The 18,159-nt window shown below is 56.9% G+C and overlaps 5 protein-coding genes and 1 non-coding gene across 6 annotated transcripts; 3 read left to right on the forward strand and 3 right to left on the reverse strand.

Moving 5' to 3' along the window:
- Positions 1 to 1,123: 1,123 nt before the first annotated feature.
- Positions 1,124 to 3,659, reverse strand: CHGG_01951 (uncharacterized protein; the record flags this gene model as incomplete). Its single annotated transcript, XM_001221171.1, has 4 exons — positions 1,124 to 1,211; positions 1,554 to 2,001; positions 2,680 to 3,306; positions 3,422 to 3,659. 4 exons carry the CDS (start codon positions 3,657 to 3,659, stop codon positions 1,124 to 1,126), a joined length of 1,401 nt encoding a protein of 466 aa, XP_001221172.1.
- Positions 3,660 to 5,468: 1,809 nt separating this feature from the next.
- Positions 5,469 to 6,853, reverse strand: CHGG_01952 (uncharacterized protein; the record flags this gene model as incomplete). Its single annotated transcript, XM_001221172.1, has 2 exons — positions 5,469 to 6,463; positions 6,817 to 6,853. The coding sequence occupies 2 exons, from the start codon at positions 6,851 to 6,853 to the stop codon at positions 5,469 to 5,471; spliced, it is 1,032 nt and encodes a 343-aa protein (XP_001221173.1).
- A 322-nt stretch (positions 6,854 to 7,175) lies between these two features.
- Positions 7,176 to 9,158, forward strand: CHGG_01953 (uncharacterized protein; the record flags this gene model as incomplete). Its single annotated transcript, XM_001221173.1, has 1 exon — positions 7,176 to 9,158. The coding sequence occupies one exon, from the start codon at positions 7,176 to 7,178 to the stop codon at positions 9,156 to 9,158; it is 1,983 nt and encodes a 660-aa protein (XP_001221174.1).
- Positions 9,159 to 9,772: 614 nt separating this feature from the next.
- On the forward strand, positions 9,773 to 12,773 carry CHGG_01954 (uncharacterized protein; the record flags this gene model as incomplete). Its single annotated transcript, XM_001221174.1, has 3 exons — positions 9,773 to 11,457; positions 11,848 to 12,093; positions 12,302 to 12,773. 3 exons carry the CDS (start codon positions 9,773 to 9,775, stop codon positions 12,771 to 12,773), a joined length of 2,403 nt encoding a protein of 800 aa, XP_001221175.1.
- Positions 12,774 to 13,649: 876 nt separating this feature from the next.
- Positions 13,650 to 13,765, forward strand: CHGG_11141. Its single transcript has one exon. It is a non-coding gene; the product is annotated as a tRNA-Leu (tRNA).
- A 622-nt stretch (positions 13,766 to 14,387) lies between these two features.
- On the reverse strand, positions 14,388 to 18,007 carry CHGG_01955 (uncharacterized protein; the record flags this gene model as incomplete). Its single annotated transcript, XM_001221175.1, has 4 exons — positions 14,388 to 15,302; positions 15,353 to 15,788; positions 15,960 to 17,509; positions 17,561 to 18,007. The coding sequence occupies 4 exons, from the start codon at positions 18,005 to 18,007 to the stop codon at positions 14,388 to 14,390; spliced, it is 3,348 nt and encodes a 1,115-aa protein (XP_001221176.1).
- Between the last annotated feature and the right edge of the window lie 152 nt (positions 18,008 to 18,159).

An 18,159-nucleotide genomic window follows, 5' to 3' on the forward strand; every position in this document is an offset into this window, starting at 1 on the left:
CACGATTGCCAGCCTTACGGTCTCTTTTGGGACACCCAAACTTCACGACACCCAATCCTGTGCAGCCTTGCGTGCCAGTTGCGTCAGTTACTTTCTGCAGTCAGCGGGCACAGCTCGGCGGTGCAGGTCCGGGAAGTCTGGAGATCCCCACCAGCCAATGCTTATCGCTCGTGTCCACTCTGCTGGCTGGCCCGAAACGAAAGCAACACGATTTCTGTCGTCATCTCTGATTATCATTTTCTTTCATCCGAACATCCACAGAAAAAAATAAGAAAGCGGCTTGCTGATGGGTCTGTCCGGTAATTCGGTTTTCGGGCTCCGCCGGAGGTCCACTTCCCCTTCGGAATTGAACCGCCCTTCCTTGAAAACTCGTGAAGAATAAAAAAAAAAAATACACAGCCGTAAACTGCAAATGAGGGTGGATCTCGGCCTGCTCACGAGGGCAAACACCGAACACCGCGGAAAAGAACAAGCAGAGAAAATTTGCTAGCTGCCGTTACCCGTACTCCGTCGATCGTTCTCCAGGCGTTCAGCTCAGGGTCCTGGCCATCGTCCGGGGTTCGGCCTTGCGAACGAACAGACCACCGCATCCTCGCCAATGAAAGGCACCGAATGACCGATTAAAAATCCTGAAACCAGGGGAAAGCCGAGGTCCCCACGCACAGCTGACTGGGCGGCGTGGCTAACATCCCTGCCGCACCACGTGGAAAAAGGGCGGATGGCGCAGTCCTGCCCCTGGCCGATCGCGCGCTCACGCACATGCACAAGAGAACCCCCCAGAGCCCCATTTCCGCCCCGGTTCGGACGAACTCGCGGATGAGAGGCCAGCTTGGCTGTCGCAAACTCCGAATTGAAAAAAAGGGGGACAAGGGGCCCAGGTTTTGTAATCATGCACAACCTCCACCCAAGTTGCGGCTCAAATTTTGTTCGCGTCGCAAGAGCAGCCGCCGCGCCCGCCTAGCCAGCCACCGCGCAAGAAGGGGCGGGACGCCATCACGAAACAAAGAAATTGTAATCTCTGGTTTTCGGCAACTTGTGTCGGTGGTTGTGCGCGCTGACGAGGCTGAAAAACAAGATGGCGCTGTCAGCCACCCGCGAACACAGAAAACGGAGACTAACCGACCTAAGCCTGGACGAGCCCTTGTTTACCGCTATTTCGGGCAATGGCAGGGACGGGCTGCTGCATTTCCTGCGGCCCACTGCCACCCACCCTGAAAGTCAATTCAGGTCAGTCAGGCGACGCACGGACGCAGCAATCGCTTGCGAGTCGATGTTTGACCCTTTGGCCCCGGAGCACCTCCACGGCGTCGTATACCTTATCTTGGCTGTGTCGATAGCCTCCTGTGTGCGGGAGCCAAAAAGGAAACCCCGAGCCGCTGCCGACACGCCCTCGTTGCGTCCCCATATTCAGCCGAAAGCGACGTTTCGAGAGAATTGCAATTGCCCTGGTACGTGGGGGTTCATGTTTGGGGACTTCCAGGTTGGAGCCGTCTTCCCGTGTTGAATCCGGAGACCAAACGCCCGGACATATTGGTGGGATGTTATGGATGTACTGTACTTCCAAGTTGGTACGAACTTGCAACCCTGGTACACCCTTGGCTGGGTATTCGGACGATCGCTGCATGCTATTCTTGGCCATCCGGAAATGGGCGGCGTATGCGCCCAAATGATGGGATTTAGTTGGGGTTTGCTCAATCAGGTCACCCTCCAAAAGTCTAGGCGGGCGGCCGCGTGGCAGCATGGTCTGATGCACGGCCGTGGCGTCCGATATATCGAATGAGATGTGCATCAACCAGCAACCGAGGGACGGCTGCTCTCTCGTGACCAGCTGACGCCAGTCAGGCCTCTCGAGCCGCCCCGTAAAACAGGCCATTCGACCTTCGGGACGGATCGGGAAGAGAAACGGGAGTACCTGGCAGTAGCGCACACTTGCTTGGCCGTTTTGGTGGTAGCGTTCCCTGCGCAACGTCTGGTCGGCGATGTGGCTGGACGGCCCTTGGCCTGTTGCGCCCAAGATCGCCGCTTCCGTCGCAAGACTCAATCAACCGGCACTTTGCGATGCGGAGTTAGTGCGATAGTCCCAGGCGTGCCAGTCAAGCCAGTACAAGTTGGGCAGAGTCCGAATCCCCGCGATCCCATCAGCACAAACCCCGGCTTAGTTCGTTCGTACCAGAGCCGATTTCTAAGACAAAGCATCAACGCTTTCAAACCAAGGATTTAGCAAATCCCCGATGCTGATAGTCGCCCGTTTCATCTTGGCTCTGGCGCAATAACGATTGGCGAGGGGCGGGGCTGAGTCTGGCCAACTCCAGGATGGGAATGATGATCCTACATGTCTATCTCTCACGAGGCATCTCCAAGCGAGGGAAGTGAAACAAGTTTGCGGGGTATCTCCAGCTCATCATCAGCCCGGGCTGGCAGAAAAGGCGATATTCCCCTGTTCAATGACATCAAGCGGCAAGGACAAGTAACAAGCTAACAGGCGGCGCGGGCCCCAATCATCGGCCCATCTCCCGCCCCCGCGCCGGCCGGCCGGCAATTGGGTGCCGTCTCATAGTAGCGTATCTCCTTCCCCAACCGTCTCGGGAAGCTGGGTAGATGCGATCCAGTTCTCCATCATGGCCTGGCCGCCAGGCCGGCCAGCTTGATCTTTCGCGCGCGACGGGACAGCAGCTGAACCACCCGTCTTGGCCGCGCCATCGCCGCGCCGCTTTACCACAAGGCACAGCACGCGTCCGTAGATGGCGAAGCCATCGTACGAGATATCCATGGCCATCTTCTTTTTGTCGTCCCGCCCTGCTGCTGCCGTGTCACCCTCGGCGGCCGCCTTCTCCTTGCGGCGCTTGGGCGGCCGCGGGCCAGTCGCGGCATCACTCTCGTCGCTCTCCCCCTCCTCACCCACAAACAGCTCACCGTCCGATGGATCTGAATCATCGATCACCACCTCCGCGCCGCTCCCATCCTCGGAGCCTCTTTCCGGTTCCTCCCCCTGTCCATGGGGGCGTCGTCGCTTAGGTCTCCTATTGGTGGGTTCCGGGTCTGCTGCTGTCTCATCCGCCATGGGAATGTCGGCGAGGTTGATGGCGTTCTGGCCATCGCCGTCCTCCTCGCGGATGATCGGTACGTCATCATCTCCCTGCGGGAACTGCCCTTCGACGTCGATGGGTTCGTCGTGGGATGCGCCCATCAGCTTGGACGAGTTGGAGGTGAGCCTCGTCTGGATCTTGTCCCGGAACAGCTTCCTCTTGTGTAGCAGCGAGTGCCGCGTGTCGGTCTCGGTCAAAAAGATCGACACCTCAAAGCCATCTGGGTTGCTCAGCATATGCTTTGTTATTGCCCGGGATGACGGGGGACTTGGCAGCTGAGTTGAGCGAGATGAAGACACGTAACGTAACGCTCTCGTAACGAGTAGTTAACCCACCTTCGATGACCACGTCTTTGATGCTCCGTTTCTTGCTCTTCTTCCGGGTCCGCTCGCGCTCCTGCTCCTCGCGCAGCTTGGGCAGGACCAGCGGCCGCACGCTCTCGATGACCTTGGGGAGGACGGGGTCCCGCGGATTGAGCAGCCATGATTGTGCCAGTGCGGGGTTGTCCAGGTAGATGCGACATTCGAGAACCGAGTATTTGGTGATCCTGAGGTAGCGGCGTATCGGTGCCATGTTGATGGGAGGTACCGAACGAACGAATAAAAAGTGTGAGCAGGGAGAGGCCGCTTTGATCGCGGTGTGAGACGTGATGATGCCGTGTAGTGGGGCTGTGGTGCTGTCTTGTCCTACAGGGGCCGGCCACTTATCGAGTTGATGACCTGTGGCTTGAAAGCACTTACAACCTCATTTGGGAAAGGGCAAATCCGCGATAAAGAATCTCCCTCACTCATTACCGGGAGAAAGCCACTCGAGATGCCAAATAGAGATGTACTTGGTATTATTTCCAACCCAGATAAGCACCGTCAATTTTCCATCCCTTTTCTGTGCTGTGTTTGACTGCTAGCTCACGGTTCTCTCTTTTTTTTGTTGGGTATGGTGTTTGCTATTTTGACCTGACATAAAACTACCCCCGATGGTTCAGAACTTGGATAAATTCCCGCGTTTGCTCTGCGCAACCTTCCGGTTTTGCAGAAGCTGGTCGCGGACGTACTGGTTCAAAAGTGAAATCCGGTGGGCGAAAAGGGGAATTTGACGTCGAGATATAAAAGTCTGAGATCCGTCATGTCGAGGTCTTTATCAAGTGCTAAGGCACATCGTAGAATGAAGTCTTAAATCCGAGAAACCGGCCCCTTCCGCAGTCTTCGTCCATGAGCGCCCTGGCTTCCTTGTTTTGGCCGAATGTTAGATCGTAGGTCGGCAGAATCTCACGGAGAAAATCTGCCACTACCACGTCCGGGCTGCTGTGACCCTCATGTTCCAAGCAGGGGTTAACGAGATATTAGCAGAACTGTGTCTTGAATTGTAGTATGCATTGATCTTGCTCACCCATCGAGATAAGTTCCCTTGGCTTCCAGCAGACACAGGAGTACACAGTAGGACGGAAACCTGAACAGCTTTAGTTACTTCATTCTTGCATTAAATCATAGGTGCTCGCAAACGGATGGAGTCCAAAGGACCCGAATGTTTAGCAGTTTGTCGAGAGCGCCAAAGCGGACGTCTTCTCCGTGGAGGATATCATGATTCGAGTCCTTACGTTGTCACAACAGTTGGCTCATGGAACTCCCGCGCCTGTGGCTGAGGCGGTTTTGGGTTTTAGTATCGGCCCCTTGGGAGTAGGAGAAACCCGGCAAAGAAGCTTATCGAGTGTGATGTCTTTGTCCAAGCCATGCCCATCTTGCGACATGTGTTCTCATGCGTCTGTGTTCTAGCGCGCTGAGTTAAAGCCCCGATAGTTTGTGTTTATTTGCATCTTTCCAGATTTAGGATCCGGGACAAGGGCATACAGCAGCTGACCAACATCCGTCTTATGGCTCGGTGCCGATATGGTTCCCGACGAACTCAGGCTGGCGTCGATGGCTGGTTGCCCGGTTTCCCTCTAGTTTTATTTGGGTAAATAATATGAGGGCGGCTGCACGGTTGGGATCTCTAGTTAACCATCTACTTGTGGGAGATCAGTTTTCAGTTTTATAATACTAGGCATCTTCGACATGTTTAGCTTTTAACTTTAAAAGCCTTAGGTTTACGCATATCACTACCATTGAATAGTAATGGGCTTTTGTGACGGTGGCGAGAGTAACTCCGGTTTTTCTGGGGGCATGCCGAGTTATAAGATGGGTTACGTCTTTGAGTTTATCATTTTACTGAAACTCAAACCGTTCACGCTTCAAGCCCCATCGGGTCTAAAAGCAGCTTGCGGACGATGTACATGTCGTATTAGGGAGCCGGCCATGATTACAGGAGGGAGGTTGCATAGTAGATTTCTTTTCGAGTATCCCAGTTGTAGGACAGGCAATGATTATCTTGGACGTGCAGCAGGCTACTCTATATTTGTCGGATTTCCTTGCCCATCATCTCAGGCCTCTCCACCTCCCACTCATCCCTCAACACAGCAAACAACAAGTCGCACACCAGCAGGCTTTGTCCTAAATTCCACACCAACGTGATGGCGTAAAAAAAGTTCGCGTTCCCGCTGCCGGCATATATCCACAAGTAGTAAAATGCCGGCCCGAGACAGGTCGCGTACATGATGACGGCCGTGCTGACAAAGGTGTACCGCATCAGCGGAACCACGTGGCGGTACAGCGGCACCATGGCCTGAAACAGTGCCGCATCACTGATGCTCGGATACGGCTTGAAGATGGCAAATATGCCGAGAATCAGAGTGAGTGCGACGAGCGGCTGGCGACGAATGCGCACCGTCAGGCCGCCGACGTAGCTCGACAGGTGCAGCCAGAAGACAGCGAGGAAAAAGGAGCGGAAAGAGTCGAACATCTCAATGAAGAAGTACCACCAAAGCCCCACGTTGGGAGTCAGGTCCGAGAGCGTCAGCTGCACACCATAGGTCGACGGCATAAACTCCCAGGAACCGGTGATGAGGTACGACATCTGGAAGAGGGCTGCCAACACGCCGGCAACGGTGGATACGCTAATCGCAGCGAATTTGACGGCAGACTTGGCGGATCGTTCAGACCGCTGTCTGTCATAGCAGAGGAGTACGAGCGGCGGGAGGAGGAGTAGCGGGTACAACGAGAGGTAGCTGGCAAACGAGATTGCGACCATGGCGCCGAAGGGCGCCCCCGACACGGCCTTGGCAACGGCGTGGAGGATGGCACAGGTTGTGAATACGCTAGTCGAGCGGCCGAGGCATGTTGCTACGGTGAAAGGGCTGAAGAGAAAACTGAGCCGAGCCGGGTTAGAGTATGCAACGTAGAGGGGCTCGGGAAGGGGCGCATACAGAGCAGCAATCACAAACCCGCTCCATCGCTTCTCCCGGCGCGGCGAGGTAAACAGAGCGGATGACCCCGCTTCACCGGAGTCTGCAATCCGCCACAATGCGCCAGCGCTCAACAAATCCACAGCGATGTAGAGAAGGTAGGTAAAGATCGGGGCGCTCGTGAAGCTCGGGAGCAGCGAGAAGAGCGGAAGGAGGAGGGGCGCTTGGTGGTAGACGCCGCCGTCGTAGGGAGAGACATTGTGATTGTATAAAAAGAGACCTTCCTGTACTACAAGGTGTCAACATCGGAACAGAAGCGCGGGTTGTAGATGGCCTTACATCGTTTGAAGCTCGTGACAGGAGTCGAGATTTCGACGCGGCCCGTCAGCAGATCTGGGAGTCCGGGAAGGAGTGTAAAAATGGCAAACCGCAGAACGGCAGCGCCAACATACAGACCTGCCGTCCGCCCCGGGGTTACCTTGGCGCCATCCATAACTCAATGCGCCATAGCCCGGACATGGGAAGTGAAGAGGCCAAATTCGAATTCGAGATGGATGCAGTTGGAGTCGAGTCGTGTCGTGTCAGCGAATCAGTGAGGAACAGGGACTCCACCCACTGCTAGGCGGCCGCAGCATGGTCTTGGCAGGGACCAAGCGCATCTTATCGGCAGGAGCGGTGAGGAGAGGCATAAAAAAGTTACTGGATAAAAAAATCCAAAAGTTCGGCGATGGCCCCCGCTACCCAGGAAGATCTTCTTGCAGAGGAGAGGGTTGAGCGACAGATTCCGCCGCCCATCAACACAACCAATTGACAAAATGGGCAAACTCAAGAAGAAGGGCCAATCCGGCCAGGCCAAGAATTACATTACGCGCACGCAAGCGGTTAAGAAACTGCAACTCAGTCTGCCCGACTTCCGCAAGCTGTGCATCTGGAAGGGCATCTACCCGCGCGAGCCTCGGAGTCGCAAGAAGGTGTCTAAGTCGGCCACCGCCTCGACCACCTTTTACTACACCAAGGACATTCAGTATCTCCTGCATGAGCCGCTGCTGCAGAAGTTCCGCGACCAAAAGGTTCTCGAGAAGAAGATCTCGCGCGCCCTCGGCCGCGGTGATGTCGGCGACGCCGCCCGGCTCGAGCGCAATGCCGCCCGCCCCGACAAGACGGGCAAGCCGCGCTACACGCTCAACCACGTCATCCGCGAGCGCTATCCAACTTTCATCGACGCCCTGCGCGATCTGGACGACTGCTTGTCGATGCTGTTCCTGTTTGCCAACCTCCCGTCCACGACTGCCGTGCCGGCCAAGATGATCGCCCGCTGCGAGCGCCTTTGCCTCGAGTTCGAGCACTACCTCATCACCTCACATAGCCTCCGCAAATCGTTCCTGTCGATCAAGGGGATATACTACCAGGCCAGCATCCAGGGCGAGGACATTCTGTGGCTGGTGCCGTACAAGTTCAACCAGAGGGTCGTCGGGGATGTCGACTTCCGCATCATGGGGACCTTTGTCGAGTTTTATATGACGCTGCTCGGATTTGTCAACTACCGCCTGTACACGGCCGTCGGCCTCAAGTACCCACCCAAGTTCGACCAGCTCAAGGATGACCAGGGTGCTGAGCTTGGTGCTTTTGCGCTCGAGGGCGTCAACATTGCGACAAACGATGACACCAAGGCCATTACGAATGGCGAGGCGGAGCACGGCCCCGATCCCAAGGTCCAGGCCGAGGTGGACAAGATTGTGCAACAGCTAAGGGTTGAGTCGGACGATAAGGCGTCTGAGGAGGGCCCTGCCGATGATGTCGAGGGCGAAGAGAAGCCCAGCGATGCCATTGACAAGTTTGAGCCTGTCGCCCCCGGCGGCGATGTTCTTCCCCAGCCGTCATACAGCAGCAGCGACCCAGCGCAGTTGTTTTCCAGGCTCACATTCTTCCTGTCCCGCGAAACCCCGCGCCAGTCTCTGGAATTCATCCTCCGCGCGTTTGGTTGCAAGAGGATAGGCTGGGACTCTGTTCTCGGCGAGGGCTCCTTCACAACGGACGAGTCGGACCCGTCCATCACGCATCAGATCGTCGACAGGCCAGTCGTCCAGGCCGCCATGAACGAGGAGGGTGATGGCGAGGACAACCAGACGTCGCAGAAGGTCGGGCCTAACCACCGGTACCCCGGGCGTCTGTACGTGCAGCCGCAATGGGTGTGGGACAGCGTCAACGACGAGGAGCTGAAGAGCCCCGAGCTGTATGGCCCTGGCGCGGCACTCCCGCCGCATCTCAGCCCCTTCGTCAAGCCCACACAAGGGCAGTACGATCCCACCATTCCTCTGGAGGAGCAGCAATCAGAAGGCGAGGCGATCGATGCCGAGCTGGAAGATGCCAACGAAGAGGCGGGCGAAGAATCCGATGTTGAGAATGACATGGACGTCGCCTCCGACGAAGACGAGGAAGAGGAAGATGAGGAGGAATTTGATGGGGTCTCTGTGTCCGAAGAGGAGGAGGGCTCCGAGGACGAGGAGGAATCGGCCACGTTGCAGCGGCAGCGAGAGCTCGAGGCTGAGATCTCGGGCAAGTCGGTGAAGGGTGACAAGAAGATGGACGCCAAGACCAAGGCGAAGCTGGAGGCCAAGAAGGCGCTCGAGAGGAAAAAGAAGAGCGAGGCCGAGGACTTGGAGCGGGCTAAGGGGATGCTGAGCAAGAAGAAGCGCAAGCTGTTTGAGCAGATGCAGTACACGAACAACAAGAAGAGCGCGGAGGACCTGAAACTGAGGCAGAAGAGGAGGCGGCTGGAGAAGGAGAAGAAAGCGTAGTGTTTTTTTGGGTTGGATTAATATAATGATACCTGTACCATCGAAGTGTTCCTCGTGGTGATCTGTAAACATCCACGCCGCCACAACTTAAAGCTCGCCGCAGCATTTACAGCATATCTATAAATAAAAGAGCCCAGGTCATCCAACAGAACCCAAGTATAAGTGCGTACGCTGATGAAGGTGTCGTCGATTAATCCTCGGGAATGATGGGTTAGGGTTGTGTGGTGGGTTCTTGCCTTCCATCTTTCTGCAACCTAGGCTCACTCTCACTCGCAGCTTTTGTTCTTCACAGCCAGGTCTCGTATGTGCAATGACTGGGTACTGTTTCTTCAACCCGCACTCATTGCTATTTCAGATTTGGAACTCATAAACTAACATTTCAACACGGTCGAGGAAATTTACCACTCAAATTTTCACATAAATGGACTGTACATACAACAAATCCTGCGTCGGTGAACCATTCCATCCAAGTCTCATGTTCCATTAATTTGATCCAACACTCAACTCCATCAACCCCAATTTTCACTCATTCATTCAATGATCCAATGTTCCTCCTCCGAAACCGACACATATAAAACAACATTGGGAACATCGAAACCAACACCGACATCAACATGCACCAACCACCACGCGACTCGGGCTCCCCAGACCCCTACATGGGACCCGAACCAGGATCCGAACCGGACTCAGAACTCGACTTGCAACCAGACTTCCAACCCGACCTCAAGCCCGACTCCGAACCAGACTCAGAACCAAGCTTCAAGACAGACGCCAAACCCTACCCAAACCCAGACTCCTCCCCCTACTCATACCCCCCCTCACCATACAACAACAACAACAACAACAACAACAACCCCTCCAACAACACCAACCGCAACCCCACCAACGACTCGCCCTCACCCTCCGCCTCCGACTCCGCCTCGGACTCCGACTCCGACCGCCTCCACGAGACGCGCCCCAACCGCTGGCGCGGCCACCCGTCGACCTGGAAGACGTGGACCGAGCGCGAGCGGCGCACGTGGCTGGCGCTGGAGAACGCGCGGAAAGAGGACCTGGCGGTGCATTTGTATAATGTGTTTGCGTTGCGCAGGGGGTTGAGGGTTGGGCCGGATGTTGAGGATGGTCAGGGTCGGGGTCAGGGTCAAGGGGGTGGTGGGGGTGGTGGTGGCGGTGTTGGGGACGGGGACGGGGAGGGGGGTGGTGGTGGTGTTGGTTGGAAGGGGGGGGAGGGGTGGGAGCCGGGGAAGGCATGGACCGCGTGGCCGATGAGGGCTGATGAGGTGCCTGGTGGTGGGTTGCTGCCGCGCACGGCGGATGTGAATGAGCCGTTTACGTTTCGGCGGGAGCAGGGGCGGCCGTTTGTAGGGTGTGATTTGGAGGATGAGATCTCGGCTACTATTCTGCGGTATGCGAAGGAGCGGTTTTGGAAGAGGGACTTGCAGGGTCCGCGGGGGAACGGAGAGCCCGTGGTGCAGTCTATCGAGACGGCCGATGCTACGACAGAAGGCGAGACGGACGCGTCGGATATCGGGGAGACGACCGACCAGGACGAGGAGACGGACGAGCCGCGCAGAACGCCCTGGCACCAGCAGCGCCCCGTGTCGCCGACATTTACGCCCGTCGTATCAGCTGACGACGAGCGGTCGTATGCGCTGCTTCGGCCAGCGACGCGCCGGATCATGTCAAGGCTTGACGACACCCTCATGGTCCTACATAACCAGCGTATGGCTGGCCTTGGCAGCATGTCTGAGTCTTCTGCTAGTGACGAGGAAGAGACAGACGTAGAGGTAGAGGGCCTGCTGGATAAAGCGCCTCGGGTACGACCAAAGTCGCGAGGGGGGGGTCGACCTAGGAAGGTGCATGTCCCCCGGGAGGGGGAAACAGAGCAGGAGATGTTGATTAGAGTGGCAAGAGAAAACAGGAGAAAACTACCAACATTCTCTTCAGGGGTAGAATCTGGGGGAGAGGCCGACCGCGATAGGAGCAGGGGCAACAGTCTTGGTAGGGGGGAGCGCTCAGCATCGGTGGCCTCAAAGGCCACTTCGCGGGCTAGTTCGGGGTCAGCAAGATCTAAAAGCTCCAGCACCTCAGTCGAGGCCAACAGGGAGAAGCTGCTCGCCAGATGGGGCCTGCGTAACTGGCGAAGCGTGCTGGGTGCTGCCGCCTTGGCTGGCTTCTCACCAACGGTGATCGCTCGTGCCACCCAGAGATGCTCGACGCTGTTTGGGGAGGGGATGACGATACATACGCTGCATGAGAAGTCTGCTACGTCCGGTAAGGCCGGTGCGGAGACCATGCGGTATGTACCTGGCGGATCTCTCCCTCCATCTTCAGATGACGACGATGACTCTGGGGAGGAGTTGGCACAGCTCCGGACAATCAGTCGCCAATCGAGTGTGAAACCGGCTGGCTCATCATCACCCGAGCTAGAGCCTAAGGCGTCGGTTAGCCGCCAGGGTAGGTCGGGTACGCTAGCAGTGTTGGTTTGTCCTTATCCAGATTGCGATAGAGCCAACAGGCCATTTGCAAGGAGGAGAAACGTTGATAGACACATCAAGAGGAAGCACGACAATCAGCTACCTGGCGGCGCAGAGCTCTTGCCCATGGAGCAAGAATCCCCCCCCGCACGTCGTAGTCGGTCGGGCACACCTGCAATTGCCCACTTCTGCCCCTATTCCCATTGCCCCAGGGCTATCGAGGGGTTTACGAAGCGGATAAACTTGTCTCGACACCTCAGGGAGGTACACGGCAAGCGGGCGGCCGCGTTTACGGACGACGAGGAGGACAGCGCGGATGAAATGGACGGTGGCGTGCACGTGGACGGGTTTCTCCAGCCGATCAAGATGAGGAAGGGGTGGCGGGGAGAGGACATACAGCAGCGTCCGCTTAGGTCACGCAAGAAGGCTAGGGCAGAATCCGAGGAACTGGATTCGACGTTTTTTTAGATGATACCGAACAGAGAAATCGAACACATGAAGTACGAAGTATGAAGCACATTCACTTTTTCTCGCGTGCCTCCTTCTCAGCAAACTGCCTCTCCACCTCATCTGCAAACTCCCCTATCGTCTGAAACACCCACTCAAACCCCAACTTCCCCTCCGCCCTCAACTTCTCATAATCCCCTCCCACCCCATACCCCTCAGGCCTATCCCCCCCCCTCGCAATCCACACGCTCCTCAACCCAACCTCCTTCGCTGGCACATGATCCACCGGCAGACTCCTCGCCACATGCAACAGCCCCCCCTCCTCCTTAACCACCCCAAACTCCCGCCTCACCCCCTCAAACAAATACCCAAAATTCGCCAAACTCGGCTTATAACTCCCGATCGCCTGCGCCGTGTACACGGCATCAAAGCCCACCCCGCCCAGCGGCCCGTCCTCCGCCACGGCGCGCCCAATATTGGCCTCATCTACATTACTCAGAATCACCAGCTTGTAGAAGCGCCGCAGCCTGCACAGCCCGTCGACCGTGTCGGAAAAGGCGGGCCAGCGCCCCGGGCCCGCGGCCACGCTCGCAGCGAACTGCTGCGTTTCTGCTCGCGTCAGTGGTACCGGCACGTCGCCCACGTCGCGCGCCTCACCCGCGAGAAGGCGGGCGGATTCGGCCCAGGTTGATGTGGTAGGTGAGGGTGGGCTGGGTGGCGGAGAGGTGGTTGGAGTGGTCGTTGAAGCGGGCGACGGCGAGGGAGGGGTTAGTGTGCCAGGGGTGGTTGGGGGGCAGAGAGGTGGTGAGCGGGGAGAGGGAGGCGGCGAGGCCGGTTTCCCAGTCGATTAGTGTGCCGTAGCAGTCGAAGGAGAGGGCGCGGAAGGTGGTGAGGTCGGGGTGGGTGGCCATGGTTGTGGTGGGGGTGGTTGGCGGCGGTGATGGTAATAAAGATGGTATGATGATGGTTTGGGGGTGTGATGCTTGGAGAATCGCTTGTGATAATGATAGAGTGTGAAGAGGGATGGTATGAATGAGTCTGGCTGGGAAGTTGATGTCGTTTTCACTTATTGACTTATACACTATACAGATGACGTTCTAAATACGACGGATCCGATGCCCTGCCGTCACCTTTCCGTAGAACACACACTGGTGGTCGAATCAGCTATCTCAACCCCCGCTGGTGCCCTACCATGCCTTGGTATGTACCTGCCCAATTCGTACCGGCGAGTGCCTCGAGGTTTGTAGATCTCCTGTCATGTAACCATATCCTTTTGCCCCGCAATTGAAGGCGAGAGGAGGGTGAGGGTCTCTTACAAAGGGCGCGCCCTGCAGTAACCGGGAACTTACATCGCATAACTCGATTGCTATCAATTCCAAGAAATAAAGATGAGGAGGTATTGTTTGATCACTCCGAACTCCCACTCTCAACCCCAACCCCAACCCCGACCAACGACGACCCCTCAACCACCGTCCCTGTGGATCCCACTCCACACCCACCCACAACCCACAAACCCACGATCCAAAAGCCCTCCCCCGAAACCGGCCCTTCACAAAACAATTCCAAAGGCAAGGTGGCCGAGCGGTCTAAGGCGCCACGTTAAGGTCCACCCTTAATCTCCCTTCTCATCCGAGAAAATCCGTGGTCTCGAAAGGGGCGTGAGTTCGAATCTCACCCTTGTCAAAATATCACCAACAGTCCTGGTCTAGGGGCTTCACTTTTTTATTTTTTCTGCCTGGTGAATTTGGTGGTACGGTTGGTCAATGGGAGTGGGTCGTTCAAAACTGTAGTTTGCTGTTCTGTAATGACTCCCTGTTGCTGGCTCCCTGCGCTTTGCCATCGCTAACAGATAACTCCTTTGTCAACTGCCTCAACTTCGAGGTGATTAACAGCAGGTATGCACATACGTCTCAACAACAAAAACGCACGCAGATGTAAAAACGTAATATACAGTGCCATACCATCATAACAGTGCTTCTGAATTGAAAGACCAACCAACGCGAACCGCACGGGGTATCGGTGCTCAGTAACCCTACAACCTAAACAACTGCCTGCCAGCCCGCCAAAAACGCCTCCTATTTACCCTCCCCCCAAGTCACGACACAACTGAGGTAGTCATCGTAGCTCAAAAGCAAGCACACACCAACACACCAACTCCAGCCCAGCCCAGCCTAGACAAAAGAAAACAAACCCCAGTATATAAAGATTGACTCCGCCCCCTGACCATCACCCCATGACACGACCGAATCCAGCCCCATCACACCACCAAACCCAGCCCCAACCCCCCGACCAACCACCAAGCCAACTAACGCAACCGCGGACTCTTCCTCCTAGTCGAGCTCCTCATCGCCGGCGGCGGCAAGTTCTCCGCCCCCTCTGCCACCGCGCCCATCCCCCCCACCCGCTTCGCCAGCCGGGACGCCCTAGCCCTCGCGTTGGTGGTCGGTTTGAGCAGCGGCAGCGGCGTGGCAATTTCGCCACCCGCGCCGGCGCCGGCCGCAGCGGGCGACGGCGAGAGCATGTTCGGCGCGGCATCGAACATCATGACGGCGCCCCCCGTCGTAGCCTTCGTAGCCGAGGCCAGGTTAGGGTCGACCTCGCGCAGGCCCTCCGAGTGGTGGCTGTCCGAGGTGGCGGGGCGGGTCGGGGAGCGCACCGGGGTGAGGTTGATGTCCGGGAGGACGATGGTGCTTGGTGGGTAGGGGCTGTTGTTGCTGCTGTTGCGGGTGGGCGACTCGCGCATGGCGGCGAGGAGCAGCTCGTGCGCGTCGGTGCGAGGCAGCTCGGTGGGGTAGTCGTATTTGGTCTTTTCCGGGCTCTCGCCTGTCGGCTCGTATTCGGCCAGCTCGGTCTTTTGGACGCTGTCTCGGAGCTCGGATAGGGGCTGGCAGATGTTTTCGTCGAGGGGCTCGAGGGCGTTTTCGAGTGTCTCGGCATCGGCCTTCATTTCCTCGCCGAGGGTCTGCACCCTGCCAAACGTTTCCTTGAAATGGCCGGATATGTTGTTGAAGGACTGCTCCACAGTCGTGTTCAGGCCCTGCACTGACTCGTTGTGCCGCTCGTGGTGATTCGCGTTGTGCGACTTGGCGCGCGATACAAAGTCGTCGAGGTCCTGCATTTGCACGTCGAGGTCCTGGATTTGCTCCTCCACCACCCGCACCGTCTCGGCGTGGACCGACTTGGTAGTAGTTTGGATCGAGGTGCTGTGCTTGCTTGCGACCTGGGATTGTTAGCGGCGCCTACTGCAAAGGGTTGTTGGTTTTGACTTACTGTCCAGTCATCCTTGAGCCTGGTTTTCAGCGCGTCCCTAGAGGTGGTGACCTCTTCGAGCACCTTGCTGTCTCGCTCGCTCCACGCGTTCATCCCCGCCGAGTACTCTGAAACGCTGCCCTGGAAGGTCTTGTTGGATTCCGCAATGCTGTCCTGGACGAGAGCGGCCTTTTCGGCTAGGCGAGACTCTTGGAGCTCGGCCTGCGAGTTGATGAGTTTCGTCATTTGCGCAAGAAGGGCCTGCCGCTCCACTGCTGCCTGTGCCCGCTCCTCGTCCAAAACCTCCTGTATCCTTGTCGAGACCGACTCGTTCGACTCGACGATGGCATGGCTCGCCTCCTCCAGCTCATGTTTGAGTCTGTCCGACTCGGCCTTCTGCGCGCGTATGTGCCGCAGCAGTTCCTCAAACACCGACTTGCAGTCCTTCCCCAACGAGCTGTACGATGTGTGTAGTTGGCTGTGGAATGTGCCCAGCTCGCTCAACACGTCCCCAGCGATTCGCTCGGCGGCCGCGGCAATGGCCTGGAGACTCTCGCCCACGCGCTGTTTTACGTTGTCCCGAACCACCTGAATCTCTTTAAGCACGGTGTCCATCTCCTCTTTTTACCGTTCCTGTTGCGCGGCGAGCTGTGTCCTTGACTCGGCAAATTGTGACAGGTTCTCGTCGAGGAAGCTCTGGGTTGATGACAGCTTTTCCAGCTCGTTCTTGACGAAAAGTTGCATCCGCTGCGACACGTTGGAAATGTGCTCCTCCTGGCCTTGCCGGAACTCTTCGATACGGCCCTCCACGAGCTCGGTAATATCCGCGACGTGCGCCTGTGACATGTTCCATGTGCTTCGGTTGAGGTTGTGTAGGTCTGACTTGCGCCTGTTCTTCGCGCGCAGACTGCTGATGTCGCCAACCGTCCTTTCGAGCGTGCTGAGTAGGTCGCCCCCAAGGAGCGCCAGCTGCTCTTCCGTCGCCTGGTGGGCTTTGCGGAGCTGGGTTTCTTCGGCGAGTGCCTTCTTGGTGGCTGTGAGCACGATCTCGGTCTGCTCCAGCACCTCCTTGGCCTCATCAAACTGAGCCACCGTCTCTTCGTGCTCCTTCCTCAGCCCCATAAAGTTTGACGTCACCGACAAGAGTTCCTGCAGTTTGTTTTTTAGATTCGTCTCGAGAGTCTCGATCTTGGCCGCTTGCTCCTCCGTCAAGATGCGGCGTGATTCATTTTGCACTGTCAGCTCCTCGTACATGTCGTTCGACAAGTAGACGCCATTGCGTTGGCGCGTCGCAATTAGTTCGGCCTTGAGCCGCTCGATTTCAATGGTGAAATCCCGCAGAAGCGTCTTCTTGTTAGTCAGCGCATTCAGCTGCGGCTTGTTGCGGATGTTCTTGGCCCGGAAAGCATAGTCCAGTGTTGAGATGGTCTCTTCGAGGTTGCTCTTGGCCGGAGATATCGTCGCAATGATGCATGTTTTTGTCCTGCCGCCTAGCGAGTCCTGCAGCAGCCGAGTGAGTTTTGACTCTCGGTACGGAATGTGAGGGCTGCGGTCAACCAAGGCATTGATGACCCGTCCTAGGGTGAGCAAGCTCTTGTTGATCAGCCCTGCCTCGGCCGCGCGCTTGTTTTCCGCCCCCGACCGTTGGATGTTTTCGCTGCCAGCCAGATCGACCAGGTTCAGCTTTCCCAGCATGAGGAAGTCCTCCCCGTTCTCCGTCTTTTGTTTCGCGTATACCGTTATCGTAAAGACGGTATGACTTCTGCTGCTCAGATCGTTGCACTTTGTGGCCGCTACCTGCCTCTTGATGCTGCCTTCTCGGAGCCACTTGAGGCCGTCACCGGCGTTCAGGATGTACCTCTCCTCCATTCCTTGCACCATTGTCGTAGAGTGGCCCTTCCTTGATGTATCGTCGTAGATCTTGAGCTTCGCGTTGTCGTCGGACGAAAGAAGATCCCGCAGTTCCTCGTTGTACAGCTCAATAAACGAGCATCGGACCGAGTTTTCTTGCTCGTCAAGCTCTAGCTTCTTGAACAGGGCTTGGAGTACCCGAGGGATAATGCCGGCGTTATCGGACAGCATGCCCATGGTCTCGGTTAGGTCGCCGGACATTGTGTATGTTTTGCCGGTGCCAGTTTGCCCGTAGGCGAAGATGGTGCAGTTGTAGCCCGAGAGCATCTGCCGGCGTCAGCGTGAGTTTGAATGCGGCCCGGATTGCCTCTTGCTTACCTCGTCCAGGACTGGCTTTACCACCTCCTCAAAAACCATATTCTGGTCTGCGGCTTGCGAAAAGGCACGGTCAAAGTTGTACGTCTTGTCGCTGACCGAATTTGGGCCCATTGAAAGTTGGATCAGCTTCCCTTTGGTCGCCTCGGTCCGCACCACCACAGCGCTGTTCTCTTTAACTTCCCGATCGTTCCTCCCGCGACACCTCACGACAACATTGATGTTCGTAGCCTCCCCATCGTCGGGGTCAAAGTCGCGCTCCTTGCGCTTGGCACCTGTCGTGGCTGATGTTGCCACCGACATAACCGAGTCCGCTGGTGATGCCGCCCGCGCCAGGCGCGAGGTTGGCGCGTGCCGCCCTGCTCCTAGCCTCGACGAGCCTGCCGTTGCGGTTCGTACTCCGGGACGGAGGCTCGGGCGCCCGGGACCTGGCCGAGACGGCGGCGCCATTGATGTGTTTCTGCGCTCCATCGGGAGCGGGTCGCGTAGAATTGTGATGATGACTGGGCCGGAGTATTCTGGGGTATTATTGAAACGCGGCAGCGAAATTCGAAAAGAACATCCAAAAATCAAATTGGGGGCGCGTCGTGCCTCGTTCCGCC

This window comes from Chaetomium globosum, genomic scaffold (assembly GCF_000143365.1).
Source record: "Chaetomium globosum CBS 148.51 scaffold_1 genomic scaffold, whole genome shotgun sequence".
Lineage (NCBI taxonomy): Eukaryota > Fungi > Ascomycota > Sordariomycetes > Sordariales > Chaetomiaceae > Chaetomium > Chaetomium globosum.